Genomic DNA, 26629 nt, shown 5'->3' on the forward strand with positions numbered 1-26629 from the left:
GTATAAAAGGAAAAAGGAAAGACACAAACAGGATGTATAAGCAACTCTCTGAAGTGTCTCTATTTAAATGAAAGGAGGCCAGAGGAACAAGCCTTCTGCAGAAACACAAGGGTCTCTTCCACCATTGGCTGGAAAGCAGGCTGGAGCACAGGCAGAAGATTAAGGAGAACAGATCTTAGATAAGCTGAGGGTTTCCTACATGGAAGCTTCCGATTATTAAGGAAAAAGAGAACAGTGTACTGAGGACACAGAGGGAGGTTGGGAAAGGTGCGGGGGCCCGTTCTCAGGTTCCTCATGGCTTTACCCAGCAGGTCCGAATAGAGGATGATCAGGACCACGGGCCTGAGTGCAGATGTCTGAGATGGTCTGCACTTGGCTGTGCTGGGGGAGGAGGTCTTTTGCTCCACCCCTTGGTGTCTCTATAAAAACCCTGGGGCAGAGACAGTTGAGGCTGTTGGAATAGGTTCCAGGCCCTCTTGAGGCTATCCTTTATTTTCTATCTGTTTATCTCTGCAATATTCTCCACTATAAATCCTTCTATCTAATATTTCCTGCTGCTTACACTCAAGAAAACTCTGGGAAGCTGTGGGGTTAGTGGGTAAAACGCCCCACAGAAAGGACAAGTAAGACAGCTTGAGTGTCTTCAAGCCAACAGGAGAAGAGAAGAGGACAGTGGAGCGGTGGAGTGTGGGGGAGAGCTGGAACACTGGGGAAAGTCTGGACCCACGAACTGCAATGTTACCCATCTGCATCCTGGGACCTTTGACCCATAACACATACAGAGCAGATCAAACTTGGACTTAAGTGGGACTGGAGTTCTGGAAAGTGGGACTAGAAACATACAGAACATGAAAAAGCAGAGATAGATGCTGGATGTCTATACAAGAAATGTTTCAATTTTCCAATGAGCAGGCTCTCCTGGGGCTGTAGGCTGTAAGACCCAGAAAGCAAATAATCTGTGGCTCATTTCTAGCATGGAAAGACCTGGCAAGTGTATTCGCTCTATTAACCGTACCCTATGCTTGGCCTTTCCTTGCCAACGTCACCTTCAGGACCACTCCCTCACTACCATTTTATAAACCAGCAGCATTAGATCCTTTCCGAAACAACTTGAGCTGTAACTAACATCAACAGGCCGGACCAAAGCACTGCTTCCATTTTTCTATAAATGCTTGAGCTAAGAGTTATGTGTCTTTTCCTTCCTGCGATGCATTTCAAATTTAAACACGCCAGCTCAAACAAAGGGGTTAACAAATTACTGGAAAAGAGATGATTCTAGTTTAACGAAGCACTAATGATTGCAGTTGAGTAATTTACAAAGATGGCACAAAAATATAAAATTTTAATAGTGGAAATACTGTGAGAAAGTCTAATAAAACACACTAATTTTATAAAGATATTTCAGACAGATTTCTAATTTCTAGAAAAGAGAAAATAACACATACTTAATCATCTTAAGAAACCTTAGGAATACATTATATGCCAAAATCTTCAATGTATTTTGAAATGGATATGGAATAAGTTACACATAATACATGTAGGCACAATACATACAAAATTTAATATTATGTGATTAGCGTGCTTAGTCACATAAATAAAGCAAGCAAAACAAAAATTCTAAACTTAGATAAAAACCAACTCCTTGAATGTCAAATATTACAAAATTTTTTGAAGGCAAAGCTTTCACACAAAGTCCTAATACAGCATTTGACTTGTAATGATTTTAAGAATAATCCCTGTGAAAAAAATTGTATTTTTATGGTTCTTTTTTCTAATTTTAAAGAGGATATTCAATGCATCTGACAAAATCCATATATTTTTAGGTATCCACAAATTAAAACTATTATCCAAATATAAAACAGTATTGAAACAGCTATCTAAAATGGAACAATTCTTCAACCATGATAAGGAAACACTAGGTTTAAACCATCAGTACAGAAGGGTAGGGCTGGACAACTCTTGGCCTCACACTCACCTGTAAACAAAAGACAAAATATCCACTAACACTTTGTTCTGCGATGACATCTTCCATTGTCCGCAGGGTGGTACCCAGGTAAGAGTTGAGAAGCTGAGTGGGAAGCAGTCCAACCGAAGATGCCATGAGATAGTTGGGTAAGGAAAGGTCAGCAATCTAGGAAGAAGATTGAAGGTAATGATTTGTCATAAGTCAAGTCACAACATAGCCTCTCTAAGTTTTATCACTGCTTTCTCTTCAGAGCAGGGAGCTGAGTATAGATCATAACTTATGAACTTATGAACAATTATCAATGTTCATACAAGCAAATTATACATGCAAATTATAGATTTAGAATAAAATTAAAGTTTAAACAAAAATCTGCTATTCTATTCTACTACTATTAAAAAGGACATTTAGTAACCAATTTTTCTTACCTATAAGTAAAACCCACATACAGATCGCTATGTAAAAACTTTTGAGTCTCTCTCATCTTATTAAATAAGATATCTTATTCTTATTCAATATCCTTAAGTGGCAATGGGATATTATACTCTGAAGCCAAGGAATGCTGGAACAATATACTGTAGGGTTGAGAGCCCAAGGAATTACTGTCTCCATCACTCTCGATGCAGAAACAGCAGCATTGTGTATTTCTTGGCGTCTGTGATAATTTTTGTTTTCTTGCTATTAAAAAATAAATCCACAAAGCTGTTGTGGAATATTTGTTTAACTAGGCAAAGATGTGTGACATTTGTTTATGTTGTGGAATATTACTTTAACTATGTAATGATGTGCTACATCTGTTCATTTGTTTACTTACGTAAAGATGTGCTACATTTGTTTCACCTTGCCTACCTAAGGCACTTGATTGGTCTAATAAAAAGGTGAACAGCCAGTAGCAGGGGAGGCACAGGCGGGGCTGGCGGGCAGAGAGAATAAGTAGGAGGAGAAATCTAGGCAAAAGGAGAGAAGAGAGAAGAGAAAAAGAGGGAGACACCTGGAGCCAGAAGCCAGGCAGCCATCAACCAACCACACACCAGAACACGAGAAGCAGGAAAGTAGGTGAGAAAGTGAGAGAGCGAGAGCGAGAGAGCGAGAGAGCGAGAGCGAGAGCGAGAGCGAGAGAGAGAGAGAGAGAGAGAGAAAGAGAGAGAAAGGTATAAAAAGCCCCAAGACAAATGTAGATAAAGAGAAACAGATTAAAATAAGAGCTAAGATAAGGCTGAGCACTCATAACTAATAAAGAAGTCTCCAGATCATGATTTGGGAGCTGGCTGGTGGCCTAAAAGAAAGCCTGCTACACAAAGCCATAGTGAACAAATTTGTATATTAACAAGTGCAAGTCAGCACACGCCCAAGAATCTAATTTCTAGTGTTCATGGCCTGGGCAATCCTTTCCTCAAACATGGGCTGCATTCTGCTCACTTCTTAGCAAACACACTCTAGCAGACAAAATGAGAAATCACTTCTAAGATAAGATTATGAAGAGAAGGTTTCCCGCTACCCACCCACACTGGCCAGCTGCTGTATTGCAGAAGCAGCTCTGGAGAGACCTGTGTGAAAGGAACTGATCTCTGTAGCCAGAGGTAGCAAAGGCTCCAATCGGCCAACAGCCACAAGATGGCTAGAGGCCTGGCTCACACTTCACTGTAGAACTATGAAAGAGCAAATCGCATGCTCCTAACTGCAGATTCCTCACCCACTGACAACATTACTACGTTCTGAAGTGATCTGTTAAACAGTAATATGCATCTCAGTTATTTCAGGATAGATCACTAGGACAGCAACTACTTACTGAAACAAAACTTGACACTACATACCAAATCAATCACAGTGATTGGCATACTGCAAGTAATAATGTGTCCATTATGCTCACTGGCTTTAATAAATGTCAATATTGTAGCCTGGTAAGGTAAAAATTGCATCTTACCAGGATACCACCTGCACTGTGTTTCATTTATACTGTTACTCGGTTTTGACAATTTTTAATTTTCAATTGTGGTTTTATTTATTCATACTTGCCTCGTGCTCTCAGAATTTTTTCTTATTCACAGTGTACTTTACATAGTGAGGGCATGCTTTCATCTATTTTACTTATCACACATTTTCCTATGGTACTGTCCCCAGACCCTAAATTTTGAGACATGGTGTCACTATGTTGTCCAGGTGGGCCTCAAATGCCTGAGTTTCAGCTGTCCTCCCATCGCAGGCCTTCCGAAGGAGTTGGCACCACAGTGCCTGCTTCATGTTCATCTTACAGAAACAGAAACATATAACTGAAAACCATTGTGAGAAAACTCAATTTCTTTTACTTTTATGAAGTCTTTTTTGCTTCTTAATTTTTTTTCTGATTAGTCTTCCTTTTTAATATTTGCCAGTATGTAAATCTGGGATTTATTCACATTAAAGGTAATGATGTTGATTTATTCCTTTCCTTTCCCAGTAGCTAATTTGGCTAGCATTACACACTAGTTAATCAATAGCTTCTCTATTTGTTTGTGGTTTTATTATGAACGCCCCCACTTCCTTCAAATCCTATTCATCACTCTTAAGAATTACCATGTCCATTCTCAATGCTTATTCTTACAGATTATCCTATCATTGAAAGAACTAAGTTAAATTTTATAATGAATTCAGATATAGATAAAAGATCTACACATTCAGTATCCTTATCCAGAACTGTTTGTATAAGTACTCAAATCTTTAACATGTTTTACTGAAGTTTGGCTAATTAATTCATGTGTCATGCATTTATTAGTCAAATTCTAATCTTCTATATATACTGTGAGAGTAACTTCACCATACCCCCACTTAAATATTCTTGTTACATAAAAAAGTTACCACTCCATTAAACTTTTTAAGATTACTTTTAAGATCTAGTATTTTAGCTACAGACAGTTGCTCTATGACTATCATACAATAATTGTGTAAATTATAATTTCCTTACAACTGAATTAATCTGTAGTTATAAATGAACAGGAGATGCAGCAGTGGGTTGGAAAGAATATTACTGCAATGAGTTGCTAATTCATTTCATCTATCACTGAGCCGGTAACTGGCCCTGCAAGATGCTCTGATATTTGCTGAAAAAGACACAGAATAAGACACAGCAATTATCCTTAAAGGAAATCACACACAGCACACAACAACCTCAGACACAGAAAATGAGTCTTGAGAATGACAAAGTGCAGAACACTGAAGAGTAGAGAGGAATCAAAATCAGCTATGGGAGTCTAGGCCAAGGGGCAACTTTGTAGAAAAGGAGGCAGTGAGGATGGACACAAAAATCTAAGCGTGGGTTTAGCAGGCAAAATGGGTACCCTAAGGAAGACAGGTGTTCTGGGAGAAGCACATACAGATACTGTGGGAGGGGAAGTACAGACACACTAAGGAAGTTGCCAGTACATTCTGGATTGATTGTTTAGACTCAGGAGAGGGAATCTTGAACACCAAAGACAGTAAGAGTCACTAAAATCAAACCTGTTAGCAGGCTTGAAAAGAACCAGGGAGTTTATTCACAGAAAAGGGTCCTTCTTTAGAATACATGTGTTAAATGCACACAATGAAAAAACGTGGGAAAATGGGTGAAAAAATCCTGTGTGATGCTTTACATGAAATTTATCAAAATTATATTTAAAATAAATATTGAGGAGGCTGGAGAGGAAGTCAGCAGTTAAGAGTATTTGCTGCTCTTCCAAGGGACCCAAGTTTGGTTCCCAAAAGCCTGTAACTCCACTTTCTGGGCATGAGCACCCACATATATACTTAGCATACAGACACACCCACATACACATATATAAAAATAAAAATTGGGGGGCAGGGTGGAGAGATAGTTCAGTGGTCTAGAGTATGTATTGCTCTTGCAGAGGACCCAAGTTTGGTTTCCATCACCCACACTGGGCAGCTCAGGAATCCAAAGCCCTCTCTGATCCTCCACAGGTACCTGCACTTATGTGTAAATACCAGTGTGCACATACACGCGCGCGCATGCATGCATACACACACACACACACACACACACACACACACACACACACACAATTTATAAGATAAATCTTAAAAATACTGATGTTACATTCCAAAAATGTTCTAATATAAACCTTCAGTCCACAGTCTTAAATGTAATGGAACGTCTCTTAGCAGAATCCATAAGTGATATTCAAAGGGCATCAAAAATATTCAAGTGAGAATGGAAACAGATTTCAGAAACCTGAACAGATTTGGACACTCAAATCTTTAACCTGATTACTGCTCAATATTAAGTCAAAGTTCATCAAAATGTTCAGGATGAAACCGCATCGTGGGGAAAAACTGCCACCACCTCCATGTATTGTATCTATAGTTATCTATGAGAAGCAAATGGCAAACGTCAGATAATCACTCTCAACAGCTCTGCTAGAGGGAACATAACAAATCAGTTCCCAAGCTATTAATAACATTACTGAAGATAAGAATCCAACTTATTTTAATGTAGCATTTCCGACAAGCCCAAACCCTAGTCAGATCCTGCATTTCGATTCAATCTTTGACAAATACAACTTCCTACAGAGATCTCCCCAACTTCCTCTCCCACAGTCTTGGCCCACAGAATTTTAAATGTCTGTCCACTTTCAAAGATAAAAATCCACCGAGGGCAATGCCACTGAGATGGCCTCCTAGATTACCCTGGTTGTGGAGTTTTCCTCCAAATCCAAAGAACCTATGGAAATGTCAATCTAAACATAAGCATTAGCTAGACAGTTGCTATGGTATACAACCTATCTAGTGACAGAGATTATGAGTGCCACCTGATAGACACATATGTATAAGCATATTGTACGTAAATAATACATACAGTAAAATATTTGTTTTTATTTTACATGTATGTGTGTGCATGAGTGCCTGAGTATATGTGTGTGAAGTTTAAGTATACAGGTGCCTGAAAGGGTCAGGAAAGGGTATCAGGTTTAAACTGGAGTCTCAGGCAGCTGCACACTGCCCAGTGTGGGCACTGGGAACCAGGACATCTTTAAGAGCAGCCAGTGCCATTTGTCCACACTGACGATACATACTCTCATCTCCAGAGTTCCTGTGACTCACCTGGAGAGCACTGGGAACCCGCGTTCTTCTCAGGCGGGGTGTAAAATACAATTCCTGGGGAATTCTGCTCCAGAAATAAGCTCATTTTTAAGTTTACCATTCTCACATAGGGTTTTACGAACTCTACTTCAAAACACCAAAACTTGATCATTTTACATAGAATAACCTGACATAGAATTACTGAAGATCATAAAGGCAATGTGTTCAAAGACCTCACATTGTACCCCTAACTCTGTAAGTCCAACGTTGGCTTGGGCAAGTCACACACCTTCACGCGTGAGGTGCACTTCATGGTCTGTGCATCTGCAGTGTTGTTCACTGTCAGTAACTACTAAGGTTTCACATAAACTATAAGTACAATATATTCAATGGGACAGAGGAAAATCACGAATCTCTACAAAGACAAAGGAAACTAAAGGGACTATAGTTTCTTCTTTTCACGTACTTCTGGATATAGTACGTGCTATTCCTGCATACCCCCCCCCCCCCAAATACTTGCTGTCAATGTTTCAGAAAGGTTAGCGAAGAGGGAGAAAGAGTTCAAAGAAGTAGGTCGTTTTCACTCTTAGGAAAATATTCCAATTAGCTTAAGGGACCGGGGGTGTAGCTCAGTTAGTAGAATGCTCACGTAGAATGCATGAAGCTCTGGTATCAGCCATACAAAGGCATAAACTGACTTTGGTCTGCACCTGTCATCCTAGCATGGGTGAGGCAGAGGCCTGAGGCCCTCAGGTCATGGCCATCTTCCACTACATAATGAATTCAAGACAAATGTCTGATACAGGAGATCCGGTCTCAAAAACCAAAACAAACCCCACAGAAAACAAACAAAGAAAACGCCAGGTGTCATTCCCTCTTCCGCAGACCCTCCTCCAAACCTGTCCTTCGTTCCCAGTCTCAGCGGCCCATGTTCAAAACCTCAGAAGTCCGTCGTGCAGTAACATCCCCATCCCTCACTCTGTCTATTACAACTTGTTAAATGGCACCCACCACCTGTTCAGATTCCCCCTACTCAGTGTCTTCTTTCTAGTAAAGACTGAATCCTACAGAAAGCTCTTTAAAATGCAGACCTAGTCCTCAGGCAGTTCTGGCCCGTGGCTCTCAAAAGGGAGAGATTCCTCAGTGTCATCTCCGTCTTTCTTATCTTGAAAGTCTAGACTTTGACCATCTAATGCTTCAGGTCACAGGGCTCCAGCCGTATCTAAATGCTCTTAGCTCCTAGTACACCCTTTGCCCTTGGAAAGAGTGCTCGGGTTTCTTCCCACTCCCTTGACTAGGGCAACTGTCATTCACTGCACAAAGATTCCTCTAGGAGACTCTGATACCCAAAGACAACATTTAAGAAGTGTTTCCAGCAGGTGTGATGGATGGTCCTTGTCCCCTCCCACTGGACAACAACGCAACTGAAGGTCTCACAACTTGTTTGTCCCTAGCCCAGATTAAATATTGTGAGTGAAGGAACCCATCTATCTTGTTTTCTTTATGCTCCTAGACCAGTATGCAAAATATCTAATACATATTAGCTGTAAATAAATGCTGATTGAAGGCTAATTGTATCAACCTCAAAACTGGTTTGTTTACAAATATGGAAACAATAAAGTTGATATTTACAAACAGCCTAAGATTTTTAAAAAAAGTCTACTTGTAATGGACTATTGAGAAACTCTTGCCTAGCATACAGAAAACATTTTACCTAAAAACTTCCCACCAACAGAATTTATACCATATTCCTAGAATGCGTGTTCTCCACCATATGCCTAGAGTGTGTGTTCATGTCTCAGGATATTAGGTTTTGACTTATTCACAGCTATTTATGTGCAGCATCTGGAACAGCAGTGAGTACACAGTAGGTACCTACTAATTACCTGCTGGATAGAAACTAAAAGTATTTCCAGTAACTTCTGTGTCAGAACTGAGATACTCTGGTTAAGTGGCAATTCTGATATTCCTGAGAAAAATGTTGTTACTAGAAAAAGGTAGGACTCTGGAGCACCCCACTCTACCAGCTAGAGAGAGCTTCAGGACAAAGGGGATCTACTGACAGAAATGACTTGGTCATCGGATGCCAAATCCACCTTCACGTGCAAACTTCACCAGCCCCACATCCCTAAATTAGGAACTGCTCCTAATGGTTCCCAAGTAATTTGGAGACCAGTGGTCCATTTGAGAACTTGATCTACACATAACACTACTCTCCCTGAGGGATGGGGAAGGATGCATCCTTACTAATTATAACCTCTAGAATACAAGTTGAAAATTCTTAATATGGTTTGATGAATTATAGGTTTACTTTTCCTATTCATTCAACAAAAATTGGTCGAACACGTTTAGTACATAAGGTCTAGCACTAAACTGGAATTTAAATAGAGACAAGTATCGCTGTGTGGTCATTAAAAGTCATGTGGCTGTACACTGAGCGTAAGAGGGTCACAAAAATCATTTATAACATTAACGCGTGTTAGAAAAACATCGATTAATAACTACAAAGTGAAGAAAAGTAAGCACAAAAAACCGTTAAGCACTGTTTTCTTGACTTGTGCTTTTTAAGTTCTTTTAACAAATACACTTTGTAAAGTGAGAGAGAGAGAGAAAACCACGTTAAGATAGCTTTCAGACCTCTTTACTTTGATTTTTCATCTTTAGTCCAGGAAGAGTTATTAAGACACTCCACACACTGCTGAGCTACAGATAAAGATGTGTGAAACTTAAGCCAACATATGACAGAGACACCAGAGAAGCAGATTAGGTAACTGGAGAGCATGAAAGGAGAAGAGAGCTTCAACGAAAGCATGAACAGCCAGCTGTGTTCAGGGAAACAGGCAGGTCTGAGGATGTGGGCTAAGATACTATCTATGTGTCGATTTGCTCACCCTATCCAGCCCTTCGGAGTTGATACCAACTCCTCCAAAGTGGACTAGCTCCCCTATTTCTGTTCTGCATTCCATGTGCAACAAATCAGTATATTTTCATAGAAAAACAAATGATGATTTGATACATTATCTCAGGATAAGTATCATAATCTATTGTCTTTATTCCCGTCTATAACTGTATTCATAGAACAGAACAAGAATTTAAGGAAATGAAGACAGTTTTTATAAAACATGCTCTCACTAAAATTCTTTAGAAGAATAAAAATGGTACTGTTAAGTCACTGCTTTTAAAAAAGCAGACTCTGAGACCTTGCCTACTCTTGACCAATTACAAAAAGACAACTGGATGCCAGGTTCATCAATGACTTCATCGTGAACACACAGTAGCCAGCACACAACAAGTCCCCAGAGTCCCCAGGTTATGGTGTTATCACATTTATGGCTTTAGATGGACTTGCCAAACATTTTTAATAAATTAGTTGTAATAAATGAAAGTTCAACTGTGAATAAAATTACTAAAAGAAACTCTTCTTGATAAGTCAAATTCTAGGGAAATGTATTCAAGGGTAGTTCTGTCTGCTTTAAGTTATAATGACATCTTTGGCTGTCGGTATTCTGGTCAGTACAGGCTCCCTGGTCTTTCACTCAGAATAAATAAAATAAACAAGCAAAGTCCTTCTTGGCTGCTTCCAACCTTCTAAGAGTCCACACAAACAGTAATGAAAAGCTGAGCAGTGTACAATTCTTGAAGGTATTCCACATTAGACATAGTACTAATGCTTTGTACTTTTACATTTACTTATTTTTATTTTGTTTCACTTTACACACAATACATACCATCTCTGCTGAAATTGTTTTGTCTTGAAAAGATGAGATATATTTGAGAACTCAAAGGCCTTTTTCCAACTGCAACATCAGTAACTGAGGCTTAGTGGGTATTTTGTTGCACTAAATATAAAGCAGCAATGGCTAAACTCTTTCCGTGAAGTGTGAAGTAATAAATATTTTAGGCTGTGCAGGCATAGGTCTATCTCAACAACTGAACTTTGCTCTCTTTTCTCAAAAAGAAAAAAAAAAGACAGAAAAGAAAGAAGACTAAAAAGAACACATGTATGATGCACAGATGCACGAATCTGAGTTTCACAGAATGTTCATGTGCATGAAATACTATGCACCACACACACTGTGGTATAGTTTGCTGGCCCTTGGTCTGACAGCTGACTCACTGCTGCAAAGCCCTGTACAACATCTGCCAGGCAGGAGGTCCAAGATGCTTGATGGACAGGGTTCATAGGACAGCAGACCTCTGAGAAAGTCAGTTTTCCTTGCACCAAAACTGAAACAGGCACTAGCAAAGGGCAAGGTGCTTTACCACTCTGTGCTTCAAAGGTCTCAATTCTAAGACGATGACGACGATCAATGTGAATATGAAATAAGTAATGTGTACACCAGAGAACGGTGCCTGGTCTTTCCTAAAGACAACAGAGATATTGGTAAACATTTAAAAATAAGCTCCATTGTTGTGGGATATTAGTTAAGGATGTGTTACATTTGTTTATGCTGTGAAACACTTGTTTAATGATACAAACATGTGTTGCATTCCTTTATGTTGCATTTGTTTAACTCTGTGAAGCTGTGTTACTTTGCCTGTTTGAAACACTGGATTGGTCTAATAAAGAGCAGAACAGCCAAAAGGTAGGCAAGATAGGGATAGGCAGAGCTGCCAGGCAGAGGGAATAAATAGAAGGAGAAAAAAGAGGGAGGAGCGGAAAAAAGGAGGAGGAGAGGAGGATGCCGGGGACCAGCCACATAGCCACACAGGGAATAAGAAGGAAAGAAAAGATAGACAAAAATAGAGAAAAGTAAAAGCCAGAGGCAAAAGGTAGATGGGATAATTTAAGTTAAGACAAGCTGACTAGAAATAAGCCAAGCTAAGACTAGGCATTCATAAGAAAGAATAAAACTCCCTGTGACTATTTGGGAGCTGGGTGGCAGACCCCCAAAGAATAAAGAGTAATTCTGAGGATGTAGACAACAGAAAGAAATAGTAAATGATGAGCAAACTGTAACATATCACAGCTTTGTAGTAGATATTATTAAACATGACTTACAACACAAAGCATGTCTCAAAAGAGTAACTATAACTTCCTCAGGATGACTAACTAAATGTTAGAGCCAACTCTGGTTTAAGATTGTGACATCTGCCCTTTAAAACACTGCCTCTTACGATCAACGTCTCAGACAACTGCTGTGATGAAAACTAAGGGATATCATATATGTAAATCGGCTCTGTATGTGGGAGGGGCACCCAGCATGTGAGTAAGACATCTTGTACACTAGAGTTTGTTTCTTCTAATATTTAAGGTAAATGAATATGTTTCAAGTACTTAAGGTTAATGAAAATAAACTTCCCAGGTACATTTGTTTGAGGGAAGGAATCTACAGGAGTTTTTGACTTTGTATTTTTTTCTCTGACTACAGTAGAAAAGACTTTTAGGAACTCCTGTGGCATGGCTTTACATCGGACCCACTTGGTTTGAAAATACAATTATGGATTTCATTACCCATACAATCCACAATCATGGGGTCTTTTGGGATCAGGAACACCATTTTACTGGAAATAACTTTAAAATGCATGTCTCCAAGGGGGTCTCACATAGTGGATATTATGAGGACAGTTCAGTGTTTATTAAGTGCAGGGTAAGACAGTCACAATGAATTTCTCAAAGCATTTCTTCTAGATTTTACTCTTTAAGAATTTTGTCTCCTATACCTATTATCAACAGTCTCTCTTTACTGATCTGAGTTCCTTTTCACTGCAAACTGAGAAAAGTGAAACCTGAAGTTTCTAGTAGAGGCAGGATTTCATTTGCTAAATTTACATACTGTCTGCTTCCACGGGTGCTGAGGATTAAATAAATGACGACATCAAAAGGGGCACAGCAACTAACTAACTCTAGATGGTAAAGAGAAGAACTAGTCCAAGGGTAGAGATGGAATTCATCCTCGGGGGAAAAAGAACACTTACTGAAGAACTCACAGATGGTAATAACCAGATCACATTTGTATTGCAGTTATTTTTGGATAAAGATAGGAGGATGGGAGCCGGAAGCCGGAAGCAGGGATACCTGGTATGAGGTAGAGGTTCCTTAATCAGAGCAGAGGCAGTAGGTTGGACCGAAGTGTCAGGAGGCAAACCCCCCAGGACTCAGACAATAATGCCTAAGGTATAGAAGGTGTGCTATGTACCAGGGGCCTCACGACGTAACTAGGCACGCCAATCCTCTCTCCTGCCACACATCCACTACTCCTGTAAGGTTAGCTATGACCACGCCAGGAAAACGAGATCCACTACAAAGAACACTTGAATGTCCAGAGTCCAGAATTAATTCACTATTCTCGGCAACCATGCCCAAGGCAATGGAACTTATATTTGGACCTAGTCATTTTTCAAAGTCCTGGCACAACTATCATAAAGTTGGTCAAAATTTATGTTCATAGTTCACACTGAAAAGTTGAAGGGCTGAGTACCTGGGAATCTCAGTGTGAACTCCAGTTTAGAATCATCAAACGTGGGAAACTCAGCCATTCAGTCAGTCCCTTTAAAAGTGAAGTCAAAGTTGGGTATGGGGACTCACACAATCCAACAGGTAACTTGCTCATGTCCATGACCATGTAACTTGTTCAGGCTAGGGAAAAGTAAGATCCACTCCAAGGACATGTAAAGTACAAAATGCAGTTCCAGAGTCACAGCAGCCAAGTACAAGGCAATGGCTCTGCCAGACCAAATCCCAGAGACAAAACAATGTAAAGCTGTGGGTCCCTCCTCAAAGTGGAGTTCCATCTACGCCTGTATAAAGCAGAATAAGCAAACCTTTGCTTTTAGCCTACTGAGAAATGGAGGTTGTCAATGCAGTCTAATTTAGCCTACCATGAACAATCTAGTAAGAAAGGTGTAGTCATCTCAGATGTGTGTCCAGTCAGGAATCGTACTTAGCAACACACAAACTGTAAGTTCAGAGATTCACTACATTGTGCAGCAAGACCTGCAGATACAAGATTTCACCAAGATGTTGTGAGGAGGGAGACACTTCACCTGTTTCTGAGAATAAATGATGGGAGAAAAAAAAATGTAAATACAGACTTGAAGAATTGTATTTCTGATAGCTTAAGCATCAATACTATAAAGTGCTGTTTTCTATTTTGAGAATTTCAAATGTTGTGTATCAGCTTGCTAATCTCTTTCTAGCACATGAGGAGAATTAAAGAATCAGGGTTAGTAACTAGAAGCAAAGGGAGCCCCTTTTCGTCTTCTATATACTCAACTTTTACGACTGGCTTCTGCCTCTAAAATAAAACTACCTTGACCACCAGCAATTGTATGGGCCAGGTAAAATAATATCTTTGAAGCACTAGCTTAATAGACACTCATGACTCTATAGTATGTTACAAATGAGGAAGCATGGAGTTCACACAGCAGGAACCAAGCGAAGACTATTTCAAAACCTGTGCTTTGCACGACCTTTACACCTAACTTCCTCTTTGAGCTAAATATTGTATTCATGGTCATTGAGTAAATGAGAAAATAACTTCAAGTTGGGGGGGGGGTGTTCCAGGGTTCAATAGGAGTAAAGTAGAAACCAAAGAAGTGTGCCGGGGTAAATGTGATGGGTATGAGGCCAGAGGGTGGAGGCAGAATGAAGGTCTAGAAGGCAAAAGGAAAAATCAGGTTAAAGCCAACATCACCCTACCCTTTGTCTTCCTGAGTAAACACAACAGAAGGCCTCTCCTGCTAGAAACCAGCTTAGAGGATGAATTAACAGACCTTGTCCAGTGGCTTCCTGACCCATCCTGCTTGTCTGCGTTTGAATTGTACAGCAGCACACACAACAGCTGACTGCATGTTTAAACTGAAGCTCCACCTCTCGCAGCTGACTCTACACGGTCCAGGAGAAGGGAGGCTTCGTTTCTTCCTTTAGAAAACGGTAACAATGCCCTCTTCAGTAGAAATCTGTTGTCTTCTTTTTCTCCTGATCCAGTAATGCCAAAACTACATATTGAGTCATCTTAAACTGTTTCCAATAGTAAAGTACTTCTTATAAGTTTAATATGTAAGAGACATTAGGACAGGAAAAAGTAACACTGTACATCAATAAATATTTTCCTCAATATACACGACTTGATTAGGGACTAAAGAGTCCATGAAGAAACAGAGAGGGCCATAGGTTGAGGCTCTATCTAGGTGACAGTTCAAAGTCTGACTCGACCACTCACTTCCACGTCCTGTTACTGTGGACAGTAACAGCAGAGAGAGCAAACAGTGGACAGACAAAATCCAACTTGTGCTTGCAAGCCCGACTGGGTTGCTTATATTTACCTTATGTAATAATCCCAGTAGCCTATCAAACACGGTCATTTACAAACAGAAATGGAGGTGCAGAAAGAACAGACAAGTCAGCCAAGGCCAGCACACACTTAAGACAGCGGGACTGCAGAGCATCAGCCCAGTGTTCTCAGCTGTTGTAGGCAACAACTATTAGATGTGTGCAGTCACTTCTACCAGCGGAAGAAAGGCAGACACCTGGAAAGTCTAGAACAGCAGTTAGCACATTCTGTATGGATAAGAAAGATGCAGGCTGTGCTGGAGACAGAGCACACTACCAGAGTGAAACCATGCACATTCCTGGGCCCCGTCACTGTTCTCAAAGTCTTGGTACAGCAGTACCTGTACCGGATCGATTATAAATTGAAGAAAACTTATGTTCATATTTTACAATGTGAAACAGTAAAAGTGGAAAGGCCGAGGCCAAATTACTGCTGGATCTCAATACTTCAGGCAGTTGCCTTTTAGCTGAAGGGCTGAATACCTGGGGATCTCAGGTGTAAACGCTGGCTTAGAATACACGGGAAACTCAGGCATCTATGTAGTCCCTTTACTGTAGAAGTGAAGTCAAAGCTGGATTCGGGATTCAGGCTTCTAATCCAGCACTCCTCAACTAAGGAGGTTGAGGCAGGAGAATCATTGCCAGTCTGGGGCCAGCCTGAGCTACTAGTGAGTTCTAGGACAGCCTGGGCTAGAGTTACACAGTATCTTAAAGCAAAACAAAGTCAGATAGGTTTAATAGTACTTTCTAAAGCCATACAGTTTCCCATAAAGTGGTCACTACCTCACCAGCAGAGTTTGTACCTCAAACCAGGTGCACGCTAGCTACAGAAACCTACAGAATAGGCAGAAAATACGAATACAAGGGCAGAGAAGGAAGAGTCTTTAGACGGTGTAAGAAAAGTGGATGTTAATTCTGCTTAATTAATCACCTGAATGACTTCAAATTAGAATTCTAAAGAAAGACAAGCAGGATTCTTAGCTTTTACACAGTATTACAGCAAACTACCTTTAAGAAATTCATTACAAACCTAGGAAACTCCAAGAACTGGAGTCTACTGCTGCCTCCTCCACTGTTAAAATAAAAGCGGCCCTCAGTCCCATGTAACCAGATACTTGAATCAAAACGTGGATAACAGGGCACAGTAAGCTAGGGAGGTCAAGTGATAAAGCCTTATTGCCCAAGAGCTGCCAAAACTGCTTTAGACGCACAACGACACACTTACCTTTGCCCGTCTCCCACGGCCCAAGTGAAAAGGATACATTTTTTTTTTTTTTATCAAACTCAAAAACAAGCACATGCATCCAGAAAAGTAGTTCTTTATCGAGTCTTCCGAGGGGCCGTGTTCTATGCATTTGTAGGATAAATTTCTCAGGTTATCATGAAAACGTCAATGACTCCTCTGCTAGGTATCTATCTATCTGATGGAACGCCTCCCAGGGTGGTGAGAAGGCCGCTAAAAGACAGACTTGGGGAGAGAGCCGGGCCGGCGGGACCCCACTTACCGAAAACACTGCATTCTGAAGCCCAAAAGGTATGGGAGTCAGCCGGGCCAGCGCCACCACCTTCAGGCCGCTTCCTCCCTCCACGACGCGGATAACGGCGCTCAGCTTGTCGCTGCTCTGGATCCTGGCGGCCACCCAGGCGGTGAGCAGCCGCTTGCAAACCACATGAGCGATGAAGGTGCCGATGAGGACGCCCACCACCATGAGCCCCATGCCTAGCACGAAGCCGTACAGGTAGCCGGCCGCCACGTTGAGCACGATGTAGCCCCAGCCGCAGGGGAAGGAGACCACGATGAAGCCCACGACGAAGAGCAGGACCCCGAGCAGCGAGTCGAGGCTCTCCACCCAGAGCAGGAGATGCTGCAGGTAGCGGCGGACCAGGGCCAGGGAAGCGAAGCACAGGGCGGCCAGCACGCACACCAGCACGAGGCTCCGGCACCAACAGGTGCTGCCGAGGCAGCAGCACCGCCAGTTTCTCACCTCGGCCACCCCGACCACCACGCCGCCGCCGCTCCCGGGGCCGCCCGCCAACGCCCCGGCAGGCGCCGGCAAGTCCGAGGCCGCGGGCGGACCGTGGCGCTCCAGATAGGCGCCGAGCAGGGCGCCGGAGGCCGCCGCCGCCGCTGCAGCCGCGCCGGCCCCGCCCCCGCGGGGAAGGCGGTCCTCGGGGCAGTCCCCGCCCACCGTCCGCTCGGGTGCCCAGCGGCCGGGCTGCTCCGCGCCGCCCAGCCGACCGGCGTGCTGCAAGGCCCGGGGCAGGGTGTGGAGCAGGCTCCCGCCGGGACTCCACATGCCTCGGCCTCAGCCGGTCAGTGTCTCCGCTCCCGCCGCCTCCGCCTGCCTGCGGCCTTCCATGGCACCCTGCACGCCGGGCCTCAGCTCCCTGCGTCCGCCGGCGGGGACGGGACGGCCGGGGAAGGGCGGCGAGCGGCCGTCGCGAAGCGGTCCCACCGGGAGTCTGTCGCGTCTGGCCGGACCCCGCGCCCGCTGAGCCAGCCCCCTTGGGCCCGAGGGGCGGGGCGCGCGCAGGGGGGCGGAGCCATAGCTGGCCGGTCGGCCACGCCTCCGTGACGCCCTGCCTGGGCCGCGTTGAGGGGCGCGGTATCCAGGTCTCCGGGGCAACGGAGGCCGCCGCTGCCGGGGCCGACGTGAGCCGGAGGGAGGCCACGGGAAGCGGAAAGGGGGCCCCGGGCTGCGCGTTCCCCGCGCCCACGGGCGCGCGCGTGCCTGCGTGTCCGAGACCCTTGGCCGCGGCCGCTGGCACGCTAGCCGATTGCTTCCCTAGCGGTTTCCAAAGTGACTTCTGCGAGCCCCCGCAGCGCCGTCGCTGACGTCCAAGGCTGTCTGGGGACTTTAGGGCAGGAGTTCCTGTTCTGTCCCGAGGGTAGATAGACGTGCCTTCCCAGGGAGCAAGGTCTCCCCATGTGTCCTAGGCAACTTGGCCGTTTAGGAGCCCAGGGAACGGGTTGTGAAGTGCCACTCTACAGAGGATGCGCTTCTCGGTCCCTAGTTCTTTACTGAGTGCCAAGAACCGTGCTGGGGATAGTGGAGAAGACCCTCGGAGGACCTTTGTTAAGGGCTCCTGTTGCCAGGCGGCCCCTTTTCCCTGGCTATAGACTAATGGCTGACGCAGTGCTAGAACAAGGTAAGGAGTCAAGGATACTACCTAGAGTTCTTATTGGAGGCAGTAGATAGGGAGCCATTGACCAAAGGAAAATATTACACAAGAAAAAAAAAAGAAACATGAGGTTGATACATGAGAGTTGAGATACCCAAAGTACTGCCCAAATGTGGCATTCCAGTAGATGGTTGAAAATGCGAATTTGGCATTGACATGGGTTATCACTCTTAGGAGTGTCGACATTGCTATACAGGCAGCAGTTAAAACCATAGTTATGGATGAGTGAATGGTGGGGGATGTACCAAATATTCCGTTTTCTTCTCAGTACATGGTAGGCTGGCTTGTCTGTCCAGGCCTTATGTTTGGGTCAATCTTCATGATTTTTGCCAGGGAATTGTGGCTAGTTTCTAGATCCTTTCACTATGTGCCATGTCAGCTATCAAAGTCCCGGAGACTGAGCTCTGTGATGCTTCATCTTGGGAAGGAAGATAGCGCAGAATCGAATCTCAATCACTTCATGACCGAGAAGAAAAAGCACTGACGTGAGAGTGTTGTTACCAAGACAGGTGTTTTTCACTTCTGACTGGTGTGACTGAGAACAGTTCTAAGAAATGAAGCCTTGAGACAGTTTCATTTCATTATGCTTCTTAGAGTCGTGTAAGGAGAATCTGGAAGACTGCCTCAATATTATTCTATTCTATTATTATTATTATTATTATTATTATTATTATTATTATTATTAGGAACCCCTACTTCCCACTGTGTTTCTGTCTCTATCTCTGCTTTACTCCACACCACCAACTCCATAAATAAGCCTTGTGTTAGTCTCCAGGTCACATTGCAGAAGACTATAATCCAGATGCAGAGCCCTTAGTTCTGAACCAGCTCATGGGCTGCCAGCCAGCCTGGATGGGCCAATCCTGGATCCTGAGTCCTTCTCTGTCTACACAGTGCCCTGCCTATCCGAGAGATTAACTGTCTCCCTGGAGCACAGGGCTTTGGCCACCGCAGTGTAAACTGCAATGGAATGTTTCCACTCTTGTCCCACTGTAATTTATTTGTCATAGAATTGTGAAAACTGTATTTTACAACTAGAAATGAGGCATGCCTTGGTCTACATGCAGCAGCCCATCATGGTCAACCTAAACCCCTTCTGGGAACATATTAAACCTTTACCTGGCCTACAAAGGTGTTTATGACATCACTGCCTGATGCCACCCCTACCTCATCACCCCTTGCCCTTCCACATACTAGCAATCTGGCCTCCTCTCTCACTCTCTCATGGGCAAGTTTCCCACTTCACACCGATCCCCTTCTGTCCCTGCTGATCTCTCTTGGGTCAACAATCTTCCCTTGTCTCTTAGAAAGCCCAGTTTCCGTGTTTGGTTTTATTTATTATTTTTTTTGACTCACTTTAAGCTCTGCTGACCTCTCCCCAGAGATGGCATCCCTGATGACTTTTATCTGAAGGACAAGTCTGCCAACAAAGAATTGGGTGCTCCCCAATTTCCTCCTAGCACAATCCCTACCCGACATTGCCTTGTGTGTTTAATTCACTGTCCATCCCTCCAAAGTGAAGACACCGTGAAAGTTGCCATTTTTACTGTCTTGTGAGACCCAATAACCCAGCTTTCCAGAATACCTGATGGAATTTTTGTCTTTAATTAAGTTTATTTAGTTTATTTATTGTCATTAATTAAGTTAATATGGCATCCAGAGAATGTGCTTCATTATGGAATTTTAATAAATTTGTTTCCATTTGCCACCTCTCCTAGTCTTCCTCTGCCCCCTGACCTACTCTTAATAGTCACCTTACCTGCCACCCCTTAATAATTTCTTCCTGCATTCATGTAACAATTTATATATTCTATACTCACCTCTCTCTTACCCCTCCCTGCTTCCCTCAGACCTCTCAGTTTAGTTCCATCACACACGCACGCACGCACGCACGCACGCGCACACTTGTTTTGTATATGTCAGTACATGCAGTATATTTCTTTGAGTCTGGCTTATTTTGCTTTGCACGCAATGTGTTCCATCTTTCCTTTTTTCTGTAAAGTCATAACTTCAGCTTTCATTAGAGCCGGAAAAAAAAATCCCTTATGTATATGTATCACATATGTATCACATTTTCTTTATCCATTCATTTGTTGGTAGGTATCTAGGGTGGTCCCATTTCTTAGCAGCCGTAACACGAGTTTCCCAGTGCCTCCGGGTCCTTTGGGTACATACACCCAGGAGTTTTTTCCTTTCTTGTTTATAGTATAAAGGTTTTTTGTTTACTTGGTTGTGTTTTTTGTTTGGTTAGTTTGGTTTGGGGTTTTTGTTGTTTTCTGTTTTGTTTTGAGTTTTGGAGAACCCTCCTTCCTGATTTCCATAGTGACTGGCAGCACTCTAGCAGCTCACCCACCAGCAGTGAGGAAGGATTCCACAAGTATTCCTCTTCCCTGTGTCCTCACCAGCGTTTGTTCTCCATCGATGGTCACCGTTCTGACTGGGGTGAGAGGAACTCTGAGTGGTTCTAATTGACATTTCACCAACAGCAAAGGAATTCACTGGCCACTTGCACTTCTTAGAGAATTGTCCATTCAAATCATTAATGCATGTAATGATCAGATGATTTGGGAATGTTTAATTTTTCAGTTATGTGTTCTAGAGATTAACCTTTGAGTGGCACACAGTTGGCAGTGATATTTCCCCCCCTTTCTATAGGATTTCTTTTCATTCAGTTTTCCTTTTCTTTACCTTTTGCATTATCCCATTTGTCAGTTCTTAGAGTTACTTCCTATGCTGCTTGGGGTCCTTTTCAGAGAGTTCTTGCCTATGCTTATATATTCAGATGTTTTCCCCTAGCAGTTCCAAAGCTTCTGATAGTATGTGAAGGACGATTTTTCATCCATTTTGAACTGAGTTTTCTGCAGGGTAAGAAATATGGATCTAATTTCATATCCAGTTTTCTTGGCACCATTTATTGAATAGGTTGTCATTTTTCCAGTGTATGTTCTTGGCACTTTATTAAAAATAGGTGGGTATAGCTATGTATGTGTGTGTTTGCATATAGATCCTCTATTCTGTTTTTTATTCTGCATAGCTGGTGTGTGTTTGTGTGTGTGTGTGTGTGTGTGTGTGTGTGTGCATGTGCATGTATGTGTGCACGCACATGCACTAGGCTATGCAGTTTGAATTGCCATATGTCTGCATCGTGATTTGCTATATTATTAGTTAGTTAGATATTGTGACACTCTCATTGGCAATGGAACACATCTCCACACCACAGTAGCAGCTATCTAAAGTTCTCTTCAAAAACCTCTACTCATGCAAAACCTAGATCGATGGTTCTATAAAAAAGTAGATTTCAAGGCAACCAAAATATGAAGCAAAATTGAAATTATTAAGAATAGAAGGTTCTCCAAGAACGAAAGAGTAAGTACACTCAATAGGACAAGTATAGGCTTCTCTAAGAAAAAGTCACAATTGGGTTTTAATACAATGGGTATATGTTCTGGGATATTTGATCACACTATGAAACCCGAGACTGTGTTAATAAAATCAACTTTGGCTCAGGTGGCAGAGCCAGCAAGTAGTTGACAGGAATTAGCCATAGAGAGTACAGAAGTCCCAGGAAGATGGATAGAGAGACACACTGGAAGGAGTAGAGAGGGACTTGGAGTTTTGCAGGCTTTTTTGGCTTGGGGTGGCTGGAGAGACGCTCTCTTGCTGGATCTCTGGCCAAAAAGGAGGTCAGTTTGGCCTCTCTGAGCTGGCAGGTTTTTATCTCAACATCTGACTCCCGAGTCTTTATTGGTAAATACAAAGATAGAGACTTAATTAAAAACTACATTTGGTGGCAGTGGCAGAGCCAGTACTGGCAGGACCAGAAGTCCAGCCAGGCCACGACCTGAGAGGCTGGGTGCTGACGCTGGAGACTCGGGGCTACAGACAGTAGTTAAAATATTAGTAGATTCAGGTGGAGCCACTAAGCCAACCAAAAACATCATATATATATATATATATATATATATATATATATATATATATATATTTGGGATTTGGGTGACTCTCAAGTTACATTTCTAAAGATTGCTAAGAAAGACCCCTCCCCCATTTCTAACATTCTCCTAAGAGTGTAATTTGTAGTAAAATGAAAGGGTAAAGAAGTGTTCTCAGTAAACAAAGTTGTCAGGTGGATTTATGGAGGCATTATTTAGTTCTAGGGAGTGAGTGTTAGGAATATAAGATTACACATCATGTTAGCCCTATGTACGTCTAGCTTTATTTCCTTGATTGAGATATCTCTAAGATTTTGCCTTAAATGAGAGCAATTTATTTATTGTCTTTGACAAAATGTTTCTAGAAAACACATTTGGTCTCTGAAGACCATTATGTCCTTACCAGTGAATGTAGCTAGTCTTTCTCTGTCCCACCAGCCAACTCTCAAATAACCAAATGGAGACTTATTATTAATTATGAAAATTTGGTTGATAGCTTGCTTAGGCTTGTTTCTCACTAGGCCTTATAACTTAAATTAACCCATTTCTATTCATCTATGTGCTGCCACATGGCTTGTGGCTGTTACCTCTCTTCATGCATGTCTTACTTGTTCTCCATCTCTTGGTATCTCTGCCTTCTTCCCAGCATTCTCTCTACCCTGAAAATACTGTCTAGCTATTGGCCATCTACCTTTTTATTAAACCAGTCTGAGTGACATATCTTCACAGTGTACAGAAAGATTTCCCCTTTTTGTCTAAATAAAAAGGAAAGGTTTTAACTCTAACATAGTAAAACTATATACAATAAGAACAATTATCAGGTAAGAATTACATGTACACCATCTAGTCTATTTGTATTTGGCAAATTTAGAAAAAATACTCCATTATCTATCCTCTCTTAATGAGTCCAAAGTTTTATACCTAGTTTATCTTCTATCATAACTAAAGAAAACTATTACTATCTAATCTTCAACTCCATTAAAGATCCCAGAAGGATATAATATTACCTGGCTAAACAAGAAGTGCCATGCAAGCCACTTCCAAAACTAAGAAACAACAGAGACATCTAGCTGCCTAGACAGTCACCCCAAGTTTTCTGCAACATTTGGGGAATCCATCTTCAGCCTATACACCTAGAATATCTGGTAGATTTTTCTATAAAGCAAGCATTTTGAAAGACTGTCTCATCTAGTCTTGGCAAAGTTCAGCAGTCACTTTCCTGTATGTCCTGGAGAATGTCTGGCAGACTTCTATGAAGCAGGAATTTTAAAGAACTTTCCTGCCTTGTTTTGGCAAAGTTCAGCAGTCTTTTTCCTTTATATCCTGCTTGTCAGTTTGTACAGCATACTGTCAGCTCTCAAGGCAAGAATAGTTTCTTGGTCAAATAGCTAGCTTTGGCACAGTGGAAGCAAATTCCATATGGAGGTTCTTCCATGCCCATAATCCTTTTATGAAGTAGATTGGTGCTGCCAGGAACAGATGTGCCTCACTGTCATGAAAAGCCTTAGGTTAACAGAACATTTTAAATTTTATATTTTGTAGATCTTTAAAGTGTTTGAAGACTATCTATCTAAAATATATCCCTGTATGATCTGGAAAACATACCTAACATAACTACAGGTTTGATTGTTATGGATGACTAACTACTAATTTGCATCTTTAATTATCCTAAATGATTTATAATAACAGCTTTCAAAGACTAGAACTTTACCTTACATGTTTAAATGAACTGCATAGGTACAATACCTTAAGCAAGAGTGGAAACATACATTCAGTATAACAAAAATAACCTTAAATTTGTATCAGTGTGCAAAAATCCACACCAATGGAAAATATTTAAGACTAGTAGTTGCTTTTTCAGTTTAAAAGTAGATTCAATAATGTACCCTTTATTCCTATCATTCCTATACCCCCTTTTTCTTTTCAGAATGAGATCCCTGAATCTAATCTCCTTTGTTTAGCTTTTTTCCTGACCATAACCAATAACAGCTTATAGCCACCCCCACCCCCAACAATGACAAACATCCATAACTCACTGAATTACGAGAAACCACCCACCCTGTGGGAGCCTGTTTTCAGGTTCCTCATCGCTTTATGCAGGTCTGCATAGAGAGGGTGATTGGACCACGGGCCTGAGTGCAGGTGTCTGAGATGGTCTGCACTTGGCTGTGCTGTGGGGAGGTCCTTTGCTCCACCCCCTTGACATTTCTATAAATACCTTAGGGCAGAGACAGGGCCCATTGGAATAGGTTCCAGGCCCTCTTGAGGCTAACCTGTATTTTCTATCTGTTTATCTCCACATTCCAAATCCTTCTATCTAATATTTCCTGCTGCTCTCACTCAAGAAAACTCTGGGGAGCTGTGAGGGTTGGTGGGTAAACACCCTGCAGAATGGTGCAATGAATGGGGACTAAAGACAAAGGAATAGGGACTAAAGACAAAAAAATAGGAACTAAAGACAAAGGAAAATAGTAGTTTTATACAGAGTTTTTGGCGAAAGTGTTGAGTCAGATCCTGCCAGTGGAAAAAAGGGATATGTCCAGTGTTGTAGTTTATCACTGGAAGGATGTCCGATGCTGGCAAAAATCTCCTCTATACAGATTTCTATCTTCTATCTTTTTCTCAATTTCTATCTGTGAAAAATAAATATAAGGTATAGTGTAGTAATATACTGTAGGAAAAACTTAGAAATGTAAGATCGTATAGAAAAAATTATTTAAGATAAGTAAGGCAACTAGACAGAAAAACTCTTTAATTTTCTAACTTTGGAGGCTACGAATGCAAACTGGGGGGAAAATCTTTCTTTGAACTTTACAAGTAGCAAAAAGGCTCTTCTTTGAGCTTATTGGGCAGAAAAAAGTTTCCTATGGAAGCTTTTGGCCTGGGGACAGCTGAAATACTAAGTCCAAGCCGCAGGAGAAAATGATTTCCCCCTGAGGCAAAAATGTGGGTGTAAGAGGCCAAAAAGTTTAAAGTTCAGAAGTTTTGAGAAAAGTTGGCCTTTTTCTCTCTTGGGAAAAAAAATCTTTCTCTTAAACTAAAAGGCTTTTCATGGAGGGAAAAAATTTTGTCCCTCTCAGAAGGACAAAAATTAGAATCACCTGAGATTAACTCTAAGGGAAAACAACAAACCTCTTAAGACAGCAAAACCTAAGTTCTGTCTTTCTTTCAAGCTTTAAAAATCCTCCCTGCAATGCAGGAGGCAAGGACAAGTTCCTAAAAACCTCTTCTAAGCTCAGTCTCTTCAAGCTAGCAAAAGACAAAGTGTCAAAGTCCCCTGAGGGAAACCCTTGGGAGAGTGTTGCTGAAGAGCCATAAAGAGTCCAAAAGGGCAGGAAACTGTTTACCTGGGAAAAGCAAAAAAGCCAAGCCTTTCAGTTACAGCTGAGCTGAGGCATCAAGGGTTTTGTTTCTGAGTGAGAGTCTAACAGCATGAAAGGGTGCTCCTAATTGCCCCAATGCAAAGATCCCCTGAAGTGATTAGCTGAAACCCTTTCTGTTAGCCTAACCAACAACTGAGAAACAAGCGTACCTCCAAGTTAGAGTGCCGTCCGGTCCGGGATACTCGAGTTCCTACAGTTGTGAACAATTTCCTGGAACGTAGAGCTGAGGCAGGAAGGTGCAGTACCCAGGGGAAAACTGCTAAAGGTAGTTTTTCCACTGAAGATGGCAAAAGTGCCCTGAAAGACTTTTGTCAGCTCGAAAATACGTTCATAGTAAACTTAAAATACAGCTGTTAAAAGAATAAAGAGGAGGAAAATCATCTAGAGTTTCTTGAATGTTAGTTCCAAGGAAAGACTGTAAGAATACAAAACTCAGCTCTGCTGCTTTTTGGCTTTACCAGCTCCTTGAGAAAATAGCTTATTTACCCTAATAGCTGTGCAAATTTTTATGGTAGTTGGATGACAAAAAGCTACCTATAAGAGCAAACAAGCCACTTTAAAATCCTTAAGAAAGCAAGAGAAAGCAGTTTATAAACTGAACATTTTTTTAGATATGAAGAAACTTATGTGAAAATTAAAAGTTCTTTGTCTTTTGTGCAAACAACCTGCAATGAATGATTCCTTTGCCAATCTAATAAGGAGACAAAGAAACGAGCATTCAAAAAAAATGACTGCTGTGTAGATGGGAAACAAACTTCAGAAAATCTGTCTTAAAAAATAGTTGTTTCATCCGGGCGGTGGTGGCGCATGCCTTTAATTCCAGCACTCAGGAGGCAGAGCC

The 26629-nt window shown here is 42.0% G+C and overlaps 1 protein-coding gene across 2 annotated transcripts in view; it reads right to left on the bottom strand.

Moving 5' to 3' along the window:
• The window catches only part of Tmem64 (transmembrane protein 64), a 49605-nt gene extending 31856 nt beyond the window's left edge, over positions 1–17749 (bottom strand). For both annotated transcript variants that reach the window (XM_037202387.1, XM_028871621.2), the window contains exons 1-2: positions 16796–17749; positions 1976–2131 (exon numbers count right to left, since the gene is read on the bottom strand). In XM_037202387.1, coding sequence (XP_037058282.1) covers positions 1976–2131; positions 16796–17587 — 948 coding nt within the window. In that variant the 5' untranslated portion in view covers positions 17588–17749. The remainder of the gene's footprint in view (positions 1–1975; positions 2132–16795) is intronic.
• Positions 17750–26629: the final 8880 nt, after the last annotated feature.

The sequence above is a fragment of the Peromyscus leucopus genome, chromosome 2 (assembly GCF_004664715.2).
Source record: "Peromyscus leucopus breed LL Stock chromosome 2, UCI_PerLeu_2.1, whole genome shotgun sequence".
In the NCBI taxonomy this organism is placed as follows: domain Eukaryota; kingdom Metazoa; phylum Chordata; class Mammalia; order Rodentia; family Cricetidae; genus Peromyscus; species Peromyscus leucopus.